At 48.8% G+C, this 25,052-nt stretch overlaps 1 protein-coding gene and 1 pseudogene across 1 annotated transcript in view; both read left to right on the forward strand.

The window, feature by feature from the left end:
* LOC135057085 (uncharacterized) overlaps nt 1-25,052 on the forward strand; it is a 653,135-nt gene that overhangs the window by 600,582 nt on the left and 27,501 nt on the right. Inside the window, 4 exon segments of the mRNA XM_063962984.1 lie at nt 11,279-11,406; nt 11,914-12,105; nt 13,088-13,166; nt 13,286-13,383. Coding sequence (XP_063819054.1) covers nt 11,279-11,406; nt 11,914-12,105; nt 13,088-13,166; nt 13,286-13,383 — 497 coding nt within the window.
* Nucleotides 15,883-16,000, forward strand: LOC134897605 (5S ribosomal RNA; annotated as a pseudogene).

Below are 25,052 nucleotides of genomic sequence, written 5' to 3' on the forward strand. Positions count from 1 at the left end.
GAATATTACAAACGTGTTCTCCCCTGACCACGTAGCTGCTCGGCAAAGTTGTAATGCCGAGACCCCTCGGGCAGCCGCCCAAGATGATCCCACCTTCCTTGTGGAGTGGGCATTTACAGATTCAGGCTGTGGCAGGCCTGCCACAGAATGTGCAAGTTGGATTGTGTTACAGATCCAACGAGCAATCGTCTGCTTAGACGCAGGAGCACCCATCTTGTTGGGTGCATATAGTATAAACAGCGAGTCAGACTTTCTGACTCCAGCCGTCCTTGAAATATATATTTTCAATGCTCTGACAACGTCCAGCAACTTGGAGTCCTCCAAGTCGCTAGTAGCCGCAGGCACCACAATAGGCTGGTTCAAGTGAAAAGCCGAAACCACCTTAGGGAGAAAATGAGGACGTGTCCGCAGTTCTGCCCTGTCCGAATGGAAAATCAGATATGGGCTTTTGTACGATAAAGCCGCCAACTCTGATACTCTCCTGGCTGAAGCCAGGGCCAGTAGCATGGTTACTTTCCATGTAAGATACTTCAAATCTACCGATTTGAGTGGCTCAAACCAATGGGATTTGAGAAAATCCAAAACTACGTTGAGATCCCACGGTGCCACTGGAGGCACAATCGGGGGCTGTATATGTAGTACACCTTTGACAAAAGTTTGTACTTCAGGCACTGAAGCCAATTCTTTCTGGAAGAAAATCGATAATGCCGAAATTTGAACCTTAATAGACCCCAATTTGAGGCCCATAGACAATCCTGCCAGGAAATGTAGGAATCGACCCAATTGAAATTCCTCCGTTGGGGCCTTCTTGGCCTCACACCACGCAACATATTTTCTCCAAATGCGGTGATAATGTTGTGCGGTCACTTCCTTCCTGGCTTTAATCAAGGTAGGAATAACTTCCTCTGGAATGCCCTTTTCTTTTAGAATCCGGCGTTCAACCGCCATGCCGTCAAACACAGTCGCGGTAAGTCTTGGAACATACAAGGTCCCTGCTGAAGCAGATCCCTTCTTAAAGGTAGAGGCCACGGCTCTTCCGTGAGCATCTCTTGAAGTTCCGGGTACCAAGTCCTTCTTGGCCAATCCGGAGCCACGAGTATTGTTCTTACTCCCCTTAGTCGTATAATTCTCAGTACCTTTGGTATGAGAGGCAGAGGAGGAAACACATACACTGACTGGTACACCCACGGTGTTACCAGAGCGTCCACAGCTATTGCCTGAGGGTCTCTTGACCTGGCGCAATATCTGTCCAGTTTTTTGTTGAGGCGGGACGCCATCATGTCCACCTTTGGTTTTTCCCAACGGTTCACAATCATGTGGAAGACTTCTGGATGAAGTCCCCACTCTCCCGGGTGGAGGTCGTGTCTGCTGAGGAAGTCTGCTTCCCAGTTGTCCACTCCTGGAATGAACACTGCTGACAGTGCTATGACATGATTTTCCGCCCAGCGAAGAATCCTTGCAGCTTCTGTCATTGCTCTTCTGCTTCTCGTGCCGCCCTGTCTGTTTACGTGGGCGACTGCCGTGATGTTGTCCGACTGGATCAACACCGGCTGACCCTGAAGCAGCGGTTTTGCCAGGCTTAGAGCATTGTAAATCGCTCTTAGCTCCAGTATATTTATTTGAAGAGACGTCTCCAGGTTTGACCACACACCCTGGAAGTTTCTTCCCTGTGTGACTGCTCCCCAGCCTCGCAGGCTGGCATCCGTAGTCACCAGGACCCAGTCCTGTATGCCGAATCTGCGGCCCTCTAACAGATGGGCACTCTGCAACCACCACAAAAGAGACACCCTTGTTCTTGGTGACAGGGTTATCCGCTGATGCATGTGCAGATGCGATCCGGACCAATTGTCCAGTAGATCCCACTGAAATATTCGTGCGTGGAATCTGCCGAATGGAATTGCTTCGTAAGAAGCCACCATCTTTCCCAGGACTCTTGTGCATTGATGTACTGACACATTTCCTGGTTTTAGGAGGTTCCTGACAAGTTCGGATAACTCCCTTGCTTTCTCCTCCGGGAGAAACACCTTTTTCTGAACAGTGTCCAGAATCATTCCCAGGAACAGCAGACGTGTCGTCGGGGTCAATTGAGATTTTGGAAGATTCAGAATCCACCCGTGTTGTTGAAGCACTACTTGGGTTAGTGCTACTCCAACTTCCAGCTGTTCTCTGGATCTTGCCCTTATCAGGAGATCGTCCAAGTAAGGGATAATTAATACGCCTTTTCTTCGTAGAAGAACCATCATTTCGGCCATTACCTTGGTAAAGACTCGAGGTGCCGTGGACAAACCAAATGGCAGCGTTTGAAACTGATAATGACAGTTTTGTATCACGAACCTGAGATACCCTTGGTGTGAAGGGTAAATTGGGACATGCAGATAAGCATCTTTTATGTCCAGGGACACCATGAAGTCCCCTTCTTCCAGATTCGCTATCACTGCTCTGAGTGACTCCATCTTGAACTTGAATTTCTGTATGTACAGGTTCAAGGATTTCAGATTTAGAATAGGTCTTACCGAACCGTCTGGCTTCGGTACCACAAATAGTGTGGAATAATACCCCTTTCCCTGTTGTAGGAGGGGTACCTTGACTATCACCTGCTGAGAATACAGCTTGTGAATGGCTTCCAATACCGTCGCCCTGTCTGAGGGAGACGTTGGTAAAGCAGACTTTAGGAACCGGCGAGGGGGAGACTTTTCGAATTCCAACTTGTAACCCTGAGATACTACCTACAGGATCCAAGGGTCCACCTGTGAGCGAGCCCACTGTGTGCTGAAAATCTTTAGTCGACCCCCCACCGCCCCTGAGTCCGCTTGCACAGCCCCAGCGTCATGCTGAGGGCTTTGCAGAAACCGGGGAGGACTTCTGTTCTTGGGAAGTAGTTGCTTGCTGCAACCTCTTACCCCTTCCTTTGCCTCTGGGCAAATATGACTGTCCTTTTGCCCGCTTGTTCTTATAGGAACGAAAGGACTGCGGCTGAAAAGACGGTGTCTTTTTCTGTTGGGAGGTGACCTGAGGTAAAAAGGTGGATTTTCCGGCTGTTGCCGTGGCCACCAGATCCGATAGACCGACCCCAAATAATTCCTCTCCTTTATACGGCAATACTTCCATATGCCGTTTGGAATCCGCATCACCTGACCACTGTCGCGTCCATAAACTTCTTCTGGCAGATATGGACATAGCACTTACTCTCGATGCCAGAGTGCAAATATCCCTCTGAGCATCTCGCATATAAAGAAACGCATCCTTTAATTGCTCTATAGTCAATAAAATACTGTCCCTATCCAGGGTATCAATATTTTCAGTCAGGGAATCCGACCACACCACCCCAGCACTGCACATCCAGGCTGAGGCTATTGCTGGTCGCAGTATAACACCAGTATGTGTGTATATACTCTTCAGGGTAGCTTCCAGCCTCCTATCAGCTGGATCCTTGAGGGCGGCCTTATCAGGAGACGGTAACGCCACTTGTTTTGATAAGCATGTAAGCGCCTTATCCACCCTAGGGGGTGTTTCCCAGCGCGCCCTAACCTCTGGCGGGAAAGGGTATAATGCCAATAACTTCTTTGAAATTAGCAGTTTTCTATCGGGGTTAACCCACGCTTCATCACACACGTCATTCAATTCCTCTGATTCTGGAAAAGCTACAGGTAGTTTTTTCACACCCCACATAATACCCCCCTTTGAGGTACCTGCAGTATCAGAGATATGCAAAGCCTCCTTCATTGCCGTGATCATATAACGTGTGGCCCTATTGGAAAATACGTTTGTTTCTTCACCGTCGACACTAGATTCGTCTGTGTCGGTACCTGTGTCGACTGACTGAGGTAAGGGACGTTTTACAGCCCTTGACGGTGCCTGAGACGCCTGGACAGGTACTAACTGGTTTGCCGGCCGTCTCATGTCGTCAACTGACTTTTGCAGCGTGCTAACATTATCACGTAATTCCATAAATAAAGCCATCCATTCCGGTGTCGACTCCCTAGGGGGTGACATCACCATTACCGGCAATTGCTCCGCCTCCACACCAACATCGTCCTCATACATGTCGACACACACGTACCGACACACAGCAGACACACACGGAATGCTCTTATCGAAGACAGGACCCCACTAGCCCTTTGGGGAGACAGAGGGAGAGTTTGCCAGCACACACCAAAGCGCTATAAAAATGTATATTAACAACCCTAAAAGGTGTTGTTTCTGTTATATGCGCTTAATATATATAAATATCGCCAAAATATGCCCCCCTTCTCTGTTTTACCCTGTTTCTGTAGTGCAGTGCAGGGGAGAGTCCTGGGAGCCTTCCTTACAGCGGAGTTGAGCAGGAAAATGGCGCTGTGTGCTGAGGAGAATAGGCCCCGCCCCCTAAAACGGCGGGCTCTTCTCCCGGAGATTGCGATATCTGGCAGGGGTTAAATACATCCATATAGCCTCAAGGGCTATATGTGATGTATTTTAGCCATAGAAAAAGGTATTATACATTGCTGCCCAGGGCGCCCCCCCAGCGCCCTGCACCCTCAGTGACCGCCGGTGTGAAGTGTGCCGACAACAATGGCGCACAGCTGCAGTGCTGTGCGCTACCTTATGAAGACTGAAAGTCTTCTGCCGCCTGTTTCTGGACCTCTTCAACTTCGGCATCTGGAAGGGGGGTCGGCGGCACGGCTCCGGGACCGGACTCCATGGCTGGGCCTGTGTTCGATCCCTCTGGAGCTAATGGTGTCCAGTAGCCTAAGAAGCAAATCCATCCTGCACGCAGGTGAGTTCACTTCTCTCCCCTAAGTCCCTCGTAGCAGTGAGCCTGTTGCCAGCAGGACTCACTGAAAATAAAAAACCTAAAAACTTTTTCTAAGCAGCTCTTTATGAGAGCCACCTAGATTGCACCCTGCTCGGACGGGCACAAAAACCTAACTGAGGCTTGGAGGAGGGTCATAGGGGGAGGAGCCAGTACACACCATGTGATCCTAAAAGCTTACTTTTTGTGCCCTGTCTCCTGCGGAGCCGCTATTCCCCATGGTCCTGACGGAGTCCCCAGCATCCACTAGGACGTCAGAGAAATTATCAGTTTTTCTGTGGAATCTGGTAAACTCGAGGTAAAAAACCGTAGATGGGGTTGAATCTCGAAGTCGATTGTGTATCCTCGAACAATGAGATCCCTGACCCAGGCGTCTTGACATGTCTGTTCCCAAACACACCTGAAATTTTTGAGATGCACTCCCACCCTGGGGTTCCCCAGGTGAAAGGATAGACCGTCATGCAACAGGTTTGGTGGTAGGTTTAGGATCCTGTTGGGAGGTGCTCGTGGTGGAAAGACTACACCTTCTTGCACCTCTGTTAATGGAAGAGGATCCTCTTGCATGACCCCTGAACTTTGCAGGGGGACGAAAAGATCGAAAGGACAGCCTTGTGTAAGGACGTCGCTGCGGAGGCGCTGCACAAGGAAGATAAGTGGACTTACCTCCTGTAGCCTTAGAAATACATTTATCCAGCTCGTCACCGAATAGGACTATTCCATCATAAGGTAGACCTTCAACCCGTCTCTTGGATTCAGTATCCGCCAACCACTGTTGTAACCACAGAGCTGAAACTGCCATAGACTAAATTTTAGAAGACAGCATCCCTATCTCCCTGCCTACTTCACAGCGATGTACAGCCGACTCCTGAATGTGTTGCACCAGTATTACTAGTTCCTCTACTGGGAGATCCTCCTGAATTCCTGACACCAACTTCTGTGCCCAGGCCTCAATTGCCATATTCACCCAGCATCTAACTATAGCTGGTCTAAGGGTTACTCTGGCCGCTGTATAAATAGTTTTGAGAGTACTTTCCTGTTTCCGGTCTGACGGCTCCTTAAGAGCGGTGGCCCCTGGAACTGGGAGGATGATTTTCTTAGGTAAACGAGAAACAGACGGGTCTACTGTCAGTGGGGTTTCCCATTTTCATCTGTTATCAGCAGGAAAAGGATAAGAAAATAAAATTCTCTTAGGAATCTGAAACTTCCTATCCGGATGAGCCCAAGCCTCCTGAAGAAGGGTGTCCAGTTCTTGCGCTACCGGAAAAGCCACTGAAGACTTTTGCCTAGGTCCGAAAATGGAAGGCTGCACAGGAGCTGCATCCAAATCAGGAATTTTTAAGATATCTCTTACCGCCAAGATAAGTGCATTGATTCCTTGCGAACTCGAATCGGACTCCTCCTGAGGGTATTCATCTACCGACTCTTGGACGAAATCGCCCTCCTCCAGTGTTGGCATATCATCATCCAATTCCTCTGATTGTAGCACCAGCAGGTAACTGGCGTATCTTAGGTACCTGCTTAGAGGGAACGGAGAATTTTTGTGAAGAACCCATAGCTGAAGCTCAGTTTTCCACAGATTTACCTACATTATGAGCCCACACTGGCTCAGGTGCTTGTTACAAAGCTTCTCTATCTTGTCTTGTTGCGTCATGTTCCGAAGATAAGGCGGACATTACCCCAGTTAAAAGAGATAACCAAACCGGCGCCGTCTCCTGAACATTTGAAGCGGGCTGTGATGCTGACTCCTCTGCACATTGATCACAATATAAGGAATTATCAGAAGAGCACTGAGTAAATTTGTTTCCACAACCTTTACAGGTAAATCATTTCTGTGAGCCCTTAGATACAGCTCCTCTTCCAGTCATGTTTCCAGTCTCACTGCACCACAGACTTCGGTGTAACAAGAAAAAAACAATTAGGAGGAGAGAGAGAGGACAGCCCTAGAGGGAAGAGTTACCACCTATAGTACTGGTCTATGCACACAGACAGTATTAATATAATGTATCTAACAGCAGGATATTATATATTATAATAAGCAGTATATATCTCCCCCTCAGCAACCCCACTGTAATGGAACCTGAGGTTGTGCCTGCAGAGTCCCGTGCACCTGCTACACGCTGCTTTCAGGCCCGTGGAGATGGCGCTCCGGCGTCTAGTGTGCAGATGCTGGGTTGCGCCTAAGCTCCGCCCCCTGCCGTCATGGCGCCTTTTTACCTCCATCCTGCTCCTTTAACTGAAGCACTGTGGGGACTGTGGAGCAGCCATTGAGTTCTCCGCTCTGCTGCTCTCCCCGCCGCCTGTCACTCCATACAAACCCGCCGTCTTATTCCTCCGAGCCGGTGGCGGCGGACTGTGGGGGGCTCTCATTGCCAGCTCTTATGCAGCTGCAATGGAGACTCCCCAGGATGGAGGTCCAGCAGTCGGAGACCCAGGCGCCGACTCCCTGCAGGGAGTCAGGGGCCAGCTGTCTCCCTGTTGTATCAAAATAAATACAAATTAAATGAAATGAAAAGCAGTTCCAGAGAGTGCCTGGCTCTAAGGGGGGAGGGGCCATAGAGGGGAGGAGCCTGCCACACACAAACATTTTTTAGTGCCCCCTTCTATACCCCAGTATAATATCCATCCCCAGCGTCCCCTATGGATGTTAGAGAAATTCATGTCGACCTTTTTACACGTCGAACTATAGACAATGTCGACCAATATTGGTCAACCTAATGACTGGTCGACCTAAAGACTGGACACCATATTGTCATAGCTTGATATTACAGCCTGTATAACAGTGACAGAGGGGTCTGCGCCACCTGTATTACGGTAACGGCTGGCTCTGTGCCACCTGTATTACAGTAATAGGACACTAGAGTGTCAGCCACCTGTACTGTAATAATGCAGCACCAGAGGCTGCTCCAGCTGCACTATAACAAGGCACCAGAGGCTTCTCCCCCTGTAGTACAGAACCTGACACCAGAGCTGCTCAGCCTATAGAATAATAACAATAATAATAATAATATCATAACCTGCTGCCAGACAGAGCAATGACTACTCTCTGCTCATGCTGCCTTGTGGGAATGATAGAAGGAAGGCGGAGCTCAGACTAGGGGAAAATGGCCGCCGCTCCAAACGTCCAGGAAACCTATTGCTGCTGCAGCTGCTGCCGGTCTGGTCTACAAGAAAATGGCCGCCGGCCTCCTGCACTGAGGACATATATGGTAATAGTAAGGGCCGTGGCGGTGGTGTAGGAGAAGAGGGGCCAGCCTTACCTAGTTCCGGGATGTGCGTTCCACCTTACTTCTGGACCGTGCGTTCCACACACAGGAAGTGAGTCTTTATCGAATGCTGCGGCCTCCCAGTGTCCGTCGAGATCAGGTAATGGCGTCTTACTATAGAGGGGTAGCAGCCTGTGGTGTCCTGTTATTATTATTATACAGGGGGAGCAGCCTGTGGTGTCTTGTTATTATTTTTATACAGGGCGAATAGCCTGTGGTGTCCTGCTATTATTATACAGGGGGAGCAGCCTTTGGTGTCTTGTTGTTACTATTATTATACATGGAGAGCGGCCTGTGGTGTCCTGGCATTAATATACAGGGGAAGCAGCCTGTGGTGTCTTGTTATGGTTGGTTCTATATCGGAGTGGCTGAAGGGACCTTGTGACGTACCTAGAGGAGGAGCTACGTCACCAGGGGGAGGAGCTACGGGCGACCAGGTACCCGAAAAGTACCCTCGCGGGCTCGCTTCGCTCGCCACGCTTCAGGCACGGTGGCTCACTCCGCTCTGCTTCGCTCGCCACCTGATTACTAAAGGTAATATTTGGTGGCGTGGATAGTAGAGGAACTATCCCGCTGGTCTAGCTCCTCCCCCTTGCGCCGTAACTCCTCCCCCTTACGGAAAAGGTCCCTTTGCCCACTTGATTCTAGCATCTACCGTCTTATTATTATTATACATGGGGAGTGGCCTGTGGCATAGTTGTCGACATTCTGGCTGCTCTCTGCGGGAGAGAGCAGCCAGGTCGGCTCAGAGGGCGGGCAGGGGAGGCTGTGCTGAAGAGGAGGGGGTGAGCCGGAGGTGGGAAGGGGCGGAGCAAGGGTGGGATGGGGGCGGGGCAAGGGCGGGGTCATAATGACATCCACTTTAAGCCACGCCCCCGCTCTGTAATGCCGCGATCCCCGGCATTACACTGCAGGGGGCGTGGCTATGATGACAGATTCTGCAAGAATCGCGTCATCGACTGCCCCGACCGCCCACTTTACACACTAAGTGGACGGACGGGCAGGGGGCACCGCAAATCGGGAGACTTGCCTGCTCTTCCGTGGGGCCGGGAGGGTCACCCGATTTTCGGAAGCCTCCCGGCCATTCCGGGAGAGTAGGCAAGTATGGCCTGTGGTGTCCTGGTATTATTATACAGGGGGAGCGGCCTGTGGTGTCCTGGTATTATTATACAGTGGGAGCGGCCTGTGTTGCCCTGTTATTATTATAATACAGGGGGTAGGTATATGTATAGGTAGGTGTGTGCACAGGTGTGATCGTTATATAGTAGGTGATAGGAAAATGAAGAACCGGTAACACGTCCACAGGAAACACATAATGGCGGAGTAATGTGCGTGGGAGAGTAATAGGGGTGTGAAGGACGTGAGAGTCCAGAGTAGATAAATATAGGGATTAGAGGAACGCTGCCTAGTGATCTTCTCATTCATCCCTTTAGGAGCATTACTTATATCCTCCCCCAAATCCCCTCCCCCCGTCCGCCCTAATGTCACTTCCTCTAGACGGAACGCCATGTGCACATTACTCTGCCATTGTGTTTCGTGTGGACACGTCTGGCCGATGTCGGGAACTGATGCATTCTGGGTAGGTCAGATCGGGCGTTTCTGATGGTTCCAGAGTTTCTAATATAAGTTAAGTTTTATCATTCTATAAGCGTGCCCCCAGAGAGAGTCTTCTTTTCTCCTTTAATATAGTATACAGAGGGAGCGGCCTGTGGTGTCCTATTAATATAATATAGAAGGAGTGTCCTGTTTATTCCTATAATTATTATACGGCTGTGACGACATGTGATGACACAGCTGGCGCGTCGTGTCGCTCAGTGGTAAAAGACACGTGGTTACTTTCCTAGCCCTGGTCCTACACATGGACTTCATCAATTGCCAATATGTTATTAGTTATATGTTAGGCAATATTGTATTATATTGTATGATATTATTGTTACAAGGGTACAGTTATGTTTTCAATGTATATATATGAATGTATTGGTTATTCTGCTATAGTTTGTAAAATAATGTTTCCCCATGTGACGATCAGATAACCTGTGTATTTGCTCTGTCTGGGATGATACAGCCAGTCTCAGATGTCAGGCCATTCACCCCCCCTCATTCTTCCCCACACAATGGATTCCAGGCCACACAATCAGATTAAGTAAGGTTACTTTAGTTAACATCTATTGTGGCCTAGGGAACATGTCTGGACATGTGAAAGTAGTTCTGGGGGTGTCGCCTTATTGTAGAAAAGACAAAGGGTTTTGACAATAGCAAACAGGAGAGGAGAGAGAGACAGAGGGAGAGAGTGGCAGGAGACTGACTAAGGAGTAATGTTCTGTCAGGGCTCCAGGAGGGAATTGTCGTGTAGAATTGGATCACAGAAGTGTGCTGAACTGTGTTATAACCTATTCTGTTAATAAACCACTGTTGGTTTTTTCATCTACCACCGTGACTGAGTGATTTTGAACCCGGTATCCTCACAACGGCGTGAGTCGTATATGGAGTGTTGTTCAGTTGTTATTGTTATTATTATTATTATTATAAAGACGGATCAGGCTGTGGTGTCATTAGTATTATTATACAGGAGGAGCAGCCTTCAGTGTACTGTTATAATTATTATATGGGAGGAGTAGTCTTTAGTGTCCTGTTATTTTATGTTACTGTGGGCATCCTGTAAGACCAAAATATCTGCAATCTCCCTGTATCAGGCCTTTGTGAAGGGCCCTACACACTGGCCGATCCACCGCCGAGCTGCCCGACGGCGGATACGGCCGACGAGCGACCCGGCGGCGGGGGGGGGGAGTTTCTTCACTCCCCCCGTTACGCGGCTCCATTGAAGTGCAGGCAAATATGGACGAGATCGTCCATATTGGCCTGCATGCACAGCCGACGGGGGACCAGCGATGAACGAACGCGGGGACGCGCATCGTTCATCGCTGGAGCCTCCACACTGAAAGATATGAACGAGTTCTCGTTCATTTATGAACGAGATCGTTCATATCTTTCAAACAAATCGGCCAGTGTGTAGGGCCTATAACATATCGAGATTGGTGCAATTTGAAGCAAATGTGAGTAACAGGACCCAGACTCCTGTGTAATCTTATAACAATACTGATGCTCCTCACTTATCAACATAGGGGTGAGGAGGGTTTATTGGTTACTTATTGCTTTATTTCTACAGTATGTTACTTGTGTACTCTGGTGTTTCTTATAATTATTATACTTCTAGACCACTGAGTGTTTACTAGACGTCACGTGAGGATGAGATGCGTCACTGATTCCCTGAGGATGGAGAACGACAGCAGTCACGTGACTGAGAGGATACTAAATCTCACCCTGGAGATCATCTACCTACTGACTGGGGAGGTGAGGGGATCTGGGAGCGTCACAGTGACATCACTTATATCTATAGTAATAATACAGGGACATTACTGGGGAGGTGAGGGGATCTGGGGGCGTCACAGTGATATCACTTATATCTATAGTAATAATACAGGGACATGACAGGGGAGGTGAGGGGATCTGGGAGCGTCACAGTGACCTCACTTATATCTATAGTAATAATACAGGGACATGACTGGGGAGGTGAGGGGATCTGGGAATGTCACAGTAACGTCACTTATATCTATAGTAATAATACAGAGACATGACTGGGGACGTGAGGGGATCTGGGAGCGTCACACTGACATCACTTATATCTATAATAATAATACAGGGACATGACTGGGGAGGTGAGGGGATCTGGGAGCGTCACAGTGACATCATTTATATCTATAGTAATAATACAGGGACATGACTGGGGAGGTGAGGGGATTTGGGATTCTATGCAGTAATTGTGTAATTTATCTTTTCTTTGTTTCTCACAATACACAGGATTACACAGTAGTGAAGAAGTCATCCGGTGAGTGTGAAACACCCAGCAGCCACTCCTGTGTGTCAGGAGGACTGAGCAGGACACAGTGCCCCATCACAGTGCCTCTACCTCACTCACTGATACATGAGAGGCACAATGACCAGAGGATCCTGGAACTCACCAACAAGATCATTCAGCTGCTGACTGGAGAGGTGACTGCAGGGAATGGGGCATTATACAGTAACACCAGGGGACGTATCTGGGTGATGACTGGAGAGGTGAATGCTGGGAATGGGGCATTATACAGTATCACCAGGGGACGTATCTGGGTGATGACTGGAGAGGTGACTGCTGGGAATGGGGCATTATACAGTAACACCAGGGGACGTGTCTGGGTGGTGACTGGAGAGGTGACTGCTGGGAATGGGGCATTCTACAATAACACCTGGGTATGTGTCTGGGTGATGACTGGAGAAGTGACTGCTGGGAATGGGACATTATACAGTAACACCAGGGGATGTGTCTGGGTGATGACTGGAGAGGTGACTGCTGGGAATGGGACATTATACAGTAACACCAGGGGATGTGTCTGGGTGATGACTGGAGAGGTGACTGCTGGGAATGGGACATTATACAGTAACACCAGGGGATGTGTCTGGGTGATGACTGGAGAGGTGGCTGCTGGGAATGGGACATTATACAGTAACACCAGGGGACGTGTCTGGGTGATGACTGGAGAGGTGACTGCTGGGAATGGGACATTATACAGTAACACCAGGGAACGTGTCTGGGTGATGACTGGAGAGGTAACTGCTGGGAATGGGACATTATACAGTAACACCAGGGGACGTGTCTGGGTGATGATTTGAGAGGTGACTGCTGGGAATGGGGCATTCTACAATAACACCTGGGTATGTGTCTGGGTGATGACTGGAGAAGTGACTGCTGGGAATGGGACATTATACAATAACACCAGGGGACGTGTCTGGGTGATGACTGGAGAGGTGACTGCTGGGAATGGGGCATTATACAGTAACACCAGTGGATGTGTCTGGGTGATGACTGGAGAGGTGACTGCTGGGAATGGGACATTATACAGTAACACCAGGGGACGTGTCTGGGTGATGACTGTATCGCTGTGTGTGTCAGGTTCCTATAAGGTGTCAGGATGTCACTGTCTATGTCTCCATGCAGGAGGATGAGTATATAGAGGAACACAGGGGTCTGTACAAGGACGTGATGATGGAGAGTCACCGGCCCCTCACATCACTGGGTAAGAGGAGACTGTCATGTATTGTACAGGGGAGAGCAGGTATGGGGGCCCCATTTATACACACATTATCTGATAATCACATATATACACTGTACTCAGTCACTGTGTGTCTCCTACAGATGGGCCCAGTAACAGAGATACCCCAGAGAGATGTCCCCGTCCTCTGTATTCCCAGGACTGTACAGAGGAGAATCACAGGATCCCACAGGAGGATCAGGTAGGTGGGATTTATGGTATCATTAAATACCAAAGTGACTTTACACTATATCAGTCTTTCTCAACTTGGGGCTCTAGTACCCCAGGGGGTTTCTTGCTGTGATGTACAGGGGTACTTATTGTTCTGTATAGATGGGGCTGGTGCAGTAGATCCGGGTGATAATGAGACACAGGGAAAGCAGTGTAATTGGGGGTCTCTTGCCCCATGCACCACAGTAAGACCCTGATAATAACATGAAAACATCTATCCCTGTATAATAAAGCAGATGGGGTTATAGTTTTAGGGGTCTGTCCTATTAGGGCTCCGAGCAATTTCGTGCAAATTCAGCAGCCCGTGACGAGTGCGAGACTGGGTGCAGTTACTGGCATTAAAAGTAGTGGCAACAGCACAACGCACCCTTCACGGCTAATAGGATTGACCCCTTATTGTGCATTTTGCATTTCTCCGGCAGGGTCCACAGGTTATCCACAGGATAACAATGGTATATGATGGAGCGACAGCGGATTGGCACCAAACGATTACAAGCTTTCAGGCCTCCCAGGATGCAACGGGCCCGTCCATATATCCCCGCCCACTGGCTCAGGCAAATCAGTTTTTTGTTTGGTGCGGCAGGAGCCTGCCCATGGTCAGGGGGCTGCTGTTCTAGGGCAGCCCTAAGCTTTCTTATTTTATTTTTATAGTCTTACTATGTTTTTGAGCGATCTTTCTTATACGTATATTGGAAAGAGTCGCTCCAACAACTCTCCGCAACAACGCTTACCCCTGTGTACAGTGCTGTTACGGCGGGCGTCTGTGTCGGATATACTATCAGGTCCAGCAGACGTTACCAGCCTGTGGCCGGAGCACGGGGAGAATGTAAGGCATCAGTTCCCCGTAGTCGGGAATACGGACACAGCCGTACTGTTTTGGAAGGAGACCACCAGAGTCACTGACGCGCCGTGCACCAGGATTAGTATGAGGCTGCGATCCCTAGGGTTGATGTCAGCGGTGGGGAGTTAGAGGCTCTCCTGGTCGCCGCTCCCCCCAGTTCATGACCAGTTTCCACGAGTCTCCCACCATGAACTGTTGCCTCACTTCCGTCTCAGACGCTACCACGAGGGGTCTCGGTCGCAGCATAGGCCGCTGCGTCTGTGTTCACTAAGCGCTACCACGAGGAGACCCGGTCGCAATACAGGCGTCTGTACGCCCGGTGCATTTGTATGCACAGTGCGTCTGTGTTCACTTAAAGTTCCCGGAGCGGCGGTGTACACTAGTAGCTTCTGTATCCACTCAGCGTTCGATCTTGGAAGTGAGGTGAGTCTCCCTGTATCCCACTCTACCGAGTATGGCTTATACAGCGTTCAATTTCTATCTACTTTTGTCAGTATGAATAGTTAAGTTTAAGTGCCTATTGCATATGAGTCTGTGTACATTACTGTAGTTTTCTTCGCAATGCGTCTGACTACATTAAGATCTGTATAAAACAGAATTCAGTAATATGTACTCCTACATACTTTAAAATGTGTTTGTAGTTGATTATGTGCTCATATGACCAATATATAACGTGACTGACTGCTAGTGTGATTGCTGACTTTAATATAGGTTTGTCAGTTTGTCTTCTGATCCTCAATGCTGGTGCATGGGTGGGGGTCAGCTTTAGAACAATAAAGTGGTTACAGTCACAAATTGTGTAGTACTGTGAAAGTGCTGATTATTTATCATGTCCAAGAGCGGCAAAGGTGACGAGAGTACACATAAGGTAACAAAGTAACACCATATCATGTTGTCTTGCAATAACTGTATTATCCTCTCTGATCTTGTACAGGATGGTTTATGTGTAAAATGGTTTGCTTGTCAGCATAATAGATAAATCCCCTTTGGGCGATGTTTGCACAGACCTTGTCCAGTATAGCTGAAAGGTCAATTCCTACAGCTTCGATACCAGGAATAGGGTTCATTATTAACCCATACAGGCAGCTCTCTACGTACGGTATCCCCAACAGCTTCTCTAATTAAAACAAGCTGAGAAACCGAGTGTAAATAAATCAACAACTGCACAGGCTACACAGGATGAGTCATCAGACGATGAAACCTCTATATACTCTTCTTCTGCATACAAAGAACAGGTAAATATAGCTGAGTTAATGAGAGCAGTAAAGGCTTTTCTGTCCTTAGAGGATTCAGCAGAGCCCGTGTTAAAAATAAGGTACCTATGTTTAAACGTCCCAAAAAATAGGGCCTCCTCATGGGGGACCCCAGCAGCTGATGAAACTCATGGAAAAGCTTTGGGCTATATCCAATAAAGAATATAGGTTCCCAATAAATGGGAATCCAATTATTCTTTTCCAGCTGAGGACTATTTGAAAATGGGAAATGCCTCCTAAAGAGATACGCATATCATTTGATAGTGCGAAAATATATATGGCCTTTGCCGTCAACGTCAAAAGAGGGATGGTTTTCTGAAAACTATATTGTCTCTGTCTGGGGCAGTCATAAGGCCAGCCATGACTTCACCTTGCAATCTACAGCACACCACACTGGATAAGCCCAGTCTCACTAGATCTTGGACGCTAAGCAGTGATGGGCCAGGTTAGTTCTTGGATGGGAGACCACCTTGGAATACCAGGTGCTGTAGGTACACTGTGCTGAGGTACTGGAAGACAGGTTTTTCAGCGCCTGCAAGGGAGCAAGAATCCCATATAGCTCATATGGACACTAATGTTCTAGGGCATCAGCATTAACAATAGCTACTCGCAGAGCAGTTTTGCTTACATACATGAAAAGCTGATTCAGAATCAAAGACGGTTCTGGAAAATTTGCCTTTGGCTGGAAGTTTCTGTATGGTAAGGAGTTAACAGATATTCTGGAGTCAAAATCAGACTCCAAGAAGGTCACGTTTCCTTCCACATATAACCCCAAACATAGGGGTCCAGTTTTCGGCCTTGTCGGTCATAAAGGAACTTAATAGCCCCAATACAATAAGTTTGGTAAGGCAAAGAAGCAAAGGCAACCAGAGGGCCAGCTTCCAAATCAGAGGATAAGCCATCAGCATGATGGTGCGGGCCTCCTTCTGGGGGACCCCAGGATAGTGGGCCAACTTCTTCAGTTTGCACTGATCTGGTAACAGTTTACAAACAGATGCCTGGGTGCAAGAAGTGGTATCTCTAGGTTATGTTTCTCTTCTAGAAGCATCTTCCTCGAAGGTTTCTGTTCCAGTCCGTCTCGGGTAGAGGCGAAGGACAGAAGCAGTTCAGAAATTGCTTTTGTCAGCAATAGTCATTCCAGTAACCCCTGCACAATAGGGGCAGGGGGTTTTACTCCAACCAGGTTTGGATTCAGAAGGATCCTTTCACCCCAATCTCAAAATCCTAAATAGATAAGTTTGGGTACCACGGTTCACTTGGAGACGTTACAAAACGCTCCATAGTTTTGGCATGGAGCCAGGGAATTACAGGGTATCCCTGGATAGTCAGGATGTTTACCTACAGGTTCCTATAGCACTGTTCCATCAGTGTTCTCTCAAGGTTCACCGTCCTCAAGCAACATTTTCAGTTTCAGTCCTTACCCTTTGGGTTAGCCACAGCCTCCACAGTATGTACCAAAATCACGATGATTATGGCAGCTTATCTCCTCAAGAAGAGGATAAGAAAATTGCCATTCCTCGACCACCTTTTATTATCCTGGCACAATCACAGGAAAGGCTTCTGTGCCATTTCCAACAGACAATGACTTCTCTGCAGAGGCACTGGTGATTCATAAATTGGGCAAAGGCATCTCGGGTTCCATCACAACGGATGACTCACTGTGGGGCTGTACTGAATTTCAGTCTGCAGAAAATGGATTACTTCGGAACAAGATATCCAGGGTACAGTCAAGTACTCAGGAGTTGTTACACAGTCAAACGATATCAATCCACGCAGCTATGCGACTGATGGGTTTGATGGTGTCAACAATCGACATGGTGGAGTATGCACAATTCCACTCAAGACCTCGGCAGCGTCTGATTCTGGCCAGATGGAATGGAATACATCAGACAATAAAGAAACAGACTATGGTACTTTCACACAAGGTAAGAAAGTCATTAGCCTGGTGGCTACAGACATCCCATCTAGACAAAGGGAGAACCTTTTGGATATCAGATGGGAGATCCTGACAACAGACGCCAGTCTCCAGGGCTGGGGAGCAGTGTCTGGAAGATTATGGTTCCAGGGACAATGGACCACAGAAGAAAGTTGCCTGCCAATAAATCTGTTAGAACTTCGGGCCATATACATGGCACTGATTCAGGCAAAAGACACTCTTCAAGGAAGACCAGTCCAGATCCGCTTAGACAATTTAACGGCGGGGGCGTACTTCAACCATCAGGGAGGAACGCGCAGCCAAACAGCAATGAAGGAGGCAAGTCACATACTAAAGTGGGCAGAACTCCATCTTCCAGCATTGTCCGCAGTGTTAATTCCGGGAGTCCTAAACTGGGAAACGGATTTTCTCAGTCGATACGCCATTCAAGCAAGCGAATGGGCTCTACACCCGGAAGTCTTTCAGACTCTGGTAGACAAGTGGGGTTTGCCAGAGATAGATCTCATGGCGTCCCGTCTGAACAACTAAGTGCCCACATACAGGGCAAGAACAAAGGATCCCGAGCGATCTTTGTGGACGCCCTGTCAGTGAAATGTGAGTTTAATTTGGCGTATCTTTTTCCTCCGAACATCCTGCTACCAGGGTGGTGAGGAAGATAAAAGAAGCAAAGGGTGCCGTGATTCTAATAGCTCTAGCTTGGCACAGAAGGCAGTGGTACACAGATCTGCAGAGAATGTTGATGGATGCTCCACGTCTGCTCCCTCAACGTCCCGATCTACTTATGCAGGGTCCTTGTTATCACAAGCATCTGGATCGACTATCGTTGATGGCGTGGCTCTTGAAACCTCAATCTTAAAGTCAAGAGGATTCTCGCTACAGGAATTTAAAATATTGCACAGAGCAAGGAAACCCTCCTCAGCTCGCATTTATCACCGAATATGGCAGGCCTATATTCATGGTGCAGTGAAAGAAATATGGACCCAGAATCTTTCCAAGGTCTTAGCATTCTTTCAGGCAGGAATGGATAAGGGTTTGAAGGTGGCTTCCTTGAGAGTACAAGTATCAGCATTGACTGTAGGGTTCCAAAAGAAAAATTGCCAATTTACAGGATGTGCATACTTTTTCCAGGGAATGCTGCACATTCAACCTCCTTTTGTTCCTCCTACAGTGCCTTGGGACTTAAGTCCTTCAAGTTGCTCCGTTTGAACCACTTAATAAAGTGGATCTTAAGTGGTTGACAGCTAAAGTTCTCTTTCCACTGGCTATGGCGTCAGCTAGAAGAGTGTCAGATTTAGGAGCGCTGTCATGTTGTTTTCTCTTTCTGTTTTCTCTTACGTCCTAGAGGATGCTGGGGACTCCGTAAGGACCATGGGGTATAGACGGCTCCGCAGGAGACATGGGCACTCTATAAAGAACTTTTAGTATGGGTGTGCACTGGCTCCTCCCTCTATGCCCCTCCTCCAGACCTCAGTTAGATCCTGTGCCCAGAGGAGACTGGGTGCATTACAGAGGAGCTCTCCAGAGTTTCTCTGATAAATTCATTTTGTTAGGTTTTTTATTTTCAGGGAGCACTGCTGGCAACAGGCTCCCTGCATCGTGGGACTGAGGGGAGAGAAGCAGACCTACTTAAATCCTAGGCTCTGCTTCTTAGGCTACTGGACACCATTAGCTCCAGAGGGAATCGGAACGCGGGTACTCCCCGTAGTTCGGCCCAGAGCCGCGCCGCCATCCTCCTCACAGACCTGGAAGAAAGAAGCCGGGTGAATATGAGAAGAAAAGAAGACTTCAAGACGGCAGAAGACATCAGATCTTCACTGAGGTAACGCGCAGCAGTAACGTTGCGCGCCATTGCTCCCACACTACACACACTACAGGCACTGATGGATGCAGGGCGCAGGGGGGGCGCCCTGGGCAGCAATAAACCTTGTTTTGGCACATATGGGACATATAAAGCTGCAGAGGCAGGAAATAGTCAGACCCCCGCCATTTTCTTAAAATTGAAGCGGGACTGAAGCCCGGGCGGAGCTTTATCCCTCAGCACTAACCAGCGCCATTTTCTCCTCAGAGCACTGCAGAGAAAGCTCCCCGGACTCTCCCCTGCTGAACTCAGTGACAGAGGGCTGAAAAGAGGGGGGGGGGGGCACATATTTTATTGGCGCAGTGAGTACCATTGGTTATAAATAAAAAGCGCTGCCTGGGATTTATTCCAGTGTCAGTTAGCGCTGGGTGTGTGCTGAGATAATCCCTGTGTGTATGGGGTGTCGGTACGTGCGTGTCGGCATGTCTGAAGGAAGGCTCGTCTAAGGAGGAGGTGGAGCAGATGTATGGTGTGTCTCCGTCGGCACCGCCGACACATGATTGGATGGACATGTGGCATATGTTAAATGAGAGTGTGGCCTCTTTACATAAAAGACTTGACAAAGCTGAGTCCAAAACAGGGAGTCAATCCACGGATTGCACTGGGTCACAGGGCCCTGCAGTGTCTCAAAAACGTCCCCTACATTTGGTTGACACAGGTACCGACACGGATTCTGACTCCAGTGTCGACTACGATGATATAAAATTTCACCCAAGGGTGGCAAAAAGTATTCAGTGTATAATTATTGCAATAAAATATGTTTTACATATCACTGATGACCCCTCTGTCCCTGACACGAGGGTACACAAGGAAAAGAAGCCTGAGGTAACCTTTCCCCCATCCCATGAGCTTAACGACTTGTTTGAAAAAGCTTGGGAAACTCCAGATAAAAAAACTGCAGATTCCCAAAAGGGTTCTTATGGCGTATCCTTTCCCTGCACAGGACAGGTTACGTTGGGAATCCTCTCCCAGGGTGGATAAGGCTTTGACGCGCCTGTCCAAGAAGGTGGCGCTACCATCTCCGGACATGGCTGCCCTCAAGGATCCTGCAGATCGCAGACAGGAGACTACTTTGAAGTCTATCTATGCGCATAGAGGTGCTTTGCTCAGACCGGCAATTGCATCAGCATGGGTTTGTAGCGCAGTTGCAGCGTGGACAGATACCTTGTCAGCTGACCTTGATACCCTAGACAGGGATACCATTTTATTAACCTTAGCCCACATTAAAGACGCAGTCTTATATATGAGGGACGCTCAAAGAGACATTGGGCTGCTGGGTTCCAGGGCCAATGCTATGGCTATTTCTGCGAGACGAGCTCTATGGACCCGCCAGTGGACGGGTGATGCAGACTCAAAGAAGCATATGGAGGTTTTACCTTACAAGGGTGAAGTGTTGTTTGGGGAAGGGCTCGCTGACCTGGTTTCTACAGCTACCTCAAGGAAGTTTACCTTTTTACCTTTTATTCCCCAACAGCAAAAGAAAACTCCACAGTTTCAGATGCAGTCCTTTCGGTCGCATAGGCCCAGAAGAGGTCGGGGCTCCTCTTTCCTTGCCAGAGGTAAGGGTAGAGGAAAGAGAACACCTGCTTCAACTAATTCCCAGGAGCTGAAGTCCTCCCCGGCTTCTACAAAATCCACTGCATGACGCTGGGGCTCCCCTACGGGAGTCCGCGCCAGTGGGGGCACGCCTTCGACATTTCAGCCAGGTCTGGGTTCTTTCAGACATGGATCCTTGGGCGATAGAAATTGTTTCCCAAGGCTACAAACTGGAATTCGAAGAAGTGCCCCCTCGCCGATTTTTCAAGTCGGCCGTACCAGCTTCAACCCCAGAGAGGGAGGTAGTGTTAACTGCACCTCAAAAGCTATGTCAACAACAAGTAGTTGTCAAAGTTCCCCTGGTCCAACAGGGAACAGGGTACTATTCAACCCTATTTGTGGTCCTGAAACCAGACGGCTCGGTCAGACCCATTTTAAATCTCAAATCCCTAAACCTGTACTTGAAAAGGTTCAAATTCAAGATGGAATCGCTCCGAGCTGTAATATCCAGCCTGGAAGGGGGGGATTTTATGGTGTCGCTAGACATAAAGGATGCGTACCTTCATATCCCCATTTATCCCCCTCATCAGGAGTACCTGAGATTCGCTGTACAGGACTGTCATTACCAGTTTCAGACGTTGCCGTTTGGGCTTTCCATGGCCCGAGGATTTTCCCCAAGGTAATGGCGGAGATGATGGTGCTCCTGCGCAGGCAAGGAGTCACAATTATCCCATACTTGGACGATCTCCTGATAAAGGCGAGATCAGAGGATCAATTGCTCAAGAGCGTATCGCTCTCCCTGAGGGTGCTACAACAGCACGGTTGGATCCTCAATCTACCGAAGTCACAATTGGTTCCAACAAATCGACTATCATTCCTAGGCATGATTCTGGACACGGTTCAACAGAAGGTTTTTCTCCCGTTGGAAAAAGCCCAGGATCTCCAGAACATGGTCAGAGACCTCCTAAAACCAAAAAGTGTCTGTTCATCAATGCACTCGAGTTCTGGGAAAAATGGTGGCGGCCTACGAGGCCATCCCCTTCGGCAGGTTTCATGCAAGAACATTTCAGTGGGACCTCCTGGACAAGTGGTCCGGGTCCCATCTGCAAATTCATCAGAAAATAACTGTCCCCCAGTGCCAGGGTGTCTCTCCTGTGGTGGTTGCAGAGTGCTCACCTTCTAGAGGGTCGCAAGTTCGGCATTCAGGACTGGGTTCTGGTGACCACGGACGCGAGCCTCCGAGGGTGGGGAGCAGTCACACTGGGAAGAAATTTTCAGGGTCTGTGGTCAAGCCAGGAGGCTTGTCTACACATAAACATTCTTGAATTGAGGGCCATATACAATGGCTTACGACAAGCGGAGAACCTTCTTCGCGACCTTCCAGTTCTGATTCAATCAGACAACGTCACAGCCGTGGCTCATGTGAACCGCCAAGGCGGGACAAGGAGCAGGGTGGCAATGGCGAAAGCCACCAGGATTCTGCACTGGGCGGAAAATCACGTAAGCGCTCTGACGGCTGTCTTCATTCCGGGAGTAGACAACTGGGAAGCGGACTTCCTCAGCAGACACTATCTACATCCAGGAGAGTGGAGACTTCATCAAGAAGTGTTTGCAGAGATAACAAATCTTTGGGGTGTCCCTCAAACAGACATGATGGCGTCACGCCTCAACAAGAAGCTTCGGAGGTATTGTGCCAGGTCACGGGACCCTCAGGCAGTAGCAATAGACGCCCTAGTGACACCATGGGTGTTTCGGTCGGTCTATGTGTTACCTCCTTTTCCTCTCATCTCAAAGGTGTTGAGAATCATAAGACGAACAAGGGTACAGACAATACTCATTGTTCCAGATTGGCCTCGAAGGGCCTGGTACTCAGATCTTCGGGAACTGCTCACAGAGGATCCGTGGCCTCTTCCTCTCAGGGAGGACCTGTTACAGCAGGGGCCCTACATGTTCCAAGACTTACCGCGGTTGCGTTTGACGGCATGGCAGTTGAATGCCAGATCCTAGCTGGAAAAGGTATTCCACAGGAAGTCATTCCTACTCTAATAAAGGCTAGGAAAGAGGTGACGGCAAAGCATTATCACCGTATCTGGAGGAAGTATGTTTCTTGGTGTGAATCCAAGAATGATCCTACGGATGATTTCCATCTGGGCTGATTTCTCCACTTTCTACAGTCAGGAGTGGATATCGGCCTGAAGTTAGGGCCGAAATCTGTACCTTAGTGGAGCCTATCTATATTCTTCCAAAAATAATTGGCTTCTCTCCCTGAAGTCCAGACGTTTGTGAAGGGAGTACTGCATATCCAGCCTCCTTTTGTGCCCCCGGTGGCACCGTGGGACCTTAACGTGGTGTTGAGTTTCCTGAAATCTCACTGGTTCGAACCTCTTCAAACGGTTGAACTAAAGTTTCTCACATGGAAGGTGGTCATGTTATTGGCCTTGGCATCTGTGAGGCGAGTGTCCGAATTAGCGGCCTTGTCTCACAAGAGCCCCTATATGATTTTCCATGTGGATAGAGCGGAATTGAGGACTCGTCCTCAATTTTTACCTAGGGTGGTTTCTTCAGTTCATATGAACCAGCCTATTGTGGTGCCTGTGGCTACGGTCGACTTGGAGGACTCCAAGTCCCTGGATGTAGTCAGCGCCTTAAAAATGTATGTAGCCAGGACGGCTAGACTTAGGAAAACAGAGGCTCTGTTTGTCCTGTATGCAGCCAACAAGATTGGCGCGCCTGCTTCTAAGCAGACTATTGCTCGCTGGATCTGTAACACAATTCAGCAGGCTCATTCTATGGCAGGATTGCCATTACCTAAATCGGTAAAGGCCCATTCTACTAGGAAGGTGGGCTCTTCTTGGGCGGCTGCCCGAGGCTCTCAGCATTACAGCTTTGCCGAGCAGCTACTTGGTCGGGTTTGCCGAGCAGCTACTTGGTCGGGTTTACAAGTTTGATACCTTGGCTGATGAGGACCTTGAGTATTCTCAGTCGGTGCTGCAGAGTCGTCCGCACTCTCCCGCCTGGTTTGGAGCTTTGGTATAATCCCCATGGTCCTTACGGAGTCCCCAGCATCCTCTAGGACGTAAGAGAAAATAAGATTTTAAACCTACCGGTAAATCTTTTTCTCCTAGTCCGTAGAGGATGCTGGGCGCCCGTCCCAGTGCAGAAACTCTGCAAGACTTGTATATAGTTGTTGCTTACATAAGGGTTATGTTACAGTTAAGATCAGTCATTGGCTGATACTGTTTGTTCATACTGTTAACTGGTTGCATATGTTCCAGGTTATATGGTATGATTGGTGTGGGCTGGTATGAATCTTGCCCTTAGATTTACAAAATCCTTTCCTCGTATTGTCCATCTCCTCTGGGCACAGTTCTCTAACCGAGGTCTGGAGGAGGGGCATAGAGGGAGGAGCCAGTGCACACCCATACTAAAAGTTCTTTATAGTGCCCATGTCTCCTGCGAAGAGCTGTCTACACCCCATGGTCCTTACGGAGTCCCCAGCATCCTCTACGGACTAGGAGAAAAAGATTTACCGGCAGGTTTAAAATCTTATTTTCTCTAACGTCCTAAGTGGATGCTGGGACTCCGTAAGGACCATGGGGAATAGCGGCTCCGCAGGAGACTGGGCACAACTAAAGAAAGCTTTAGGACTACCTGGTGTGCACTGGCTCCTCCCCCTATGACCCTCCTCCAGACCTCAGTTAGAATCTTGTGCCCGGCTGAGCTGGATGCACACTAGGGGCTCTCCTGAGCTCCTAGAAAAGAAAGTATAATTTTAGGTTTTTTATTTTCAGTGAGATCTGCTGGCAACAGACTCACTGCTACGAAGGACTAAGGGGAGAAGAAGCGAACCTACCTGCTTGCAGCTAGCTTGGGCTTCTAAGGCTACTGGACACCATTAGCTCCAGAGGGATCGAACACAGGGCCCGACCTCGATCGTCTGGTCCCGGAGCCTCGCCGCCGTCCCCCTTACAGAGCCAGAAGCAAGAAGATGGTCCTGAAAATCGGCGGCAGAAGACTTCGGTCTTCAACAAGGTAGCGCACAGCACTGCAGCTGTGCGCCATTGCTTCTCATGCACACCTCACACTCCGGTCACTGATGGGTGCAGGACGCTGTGGGGGGGCGCCCTGAGCAGCAATATTAACACCTTGGCTGGCATAAAAAGTCACAATATATAGTCCTAGAGGCTATATATGTGAAAAATACCCCTGCCAGAGA

The sequence above is a fragment of the Pseudophryne corroboree genome, chromosome 3, assembly GCF_028390025.1.
Source record: "Pseudophryne corroboree isolate aPseCor3 chromosome 3, aPseCor3.hap2, whole genome shotgun sequence".
Classification (NCBI taxonomy): Eukaryota; Metazoa; Chordata; class Amphibia; order Anura; family Myobatrachidae; genus Pseudophryne; species Pseudophryne corroboree.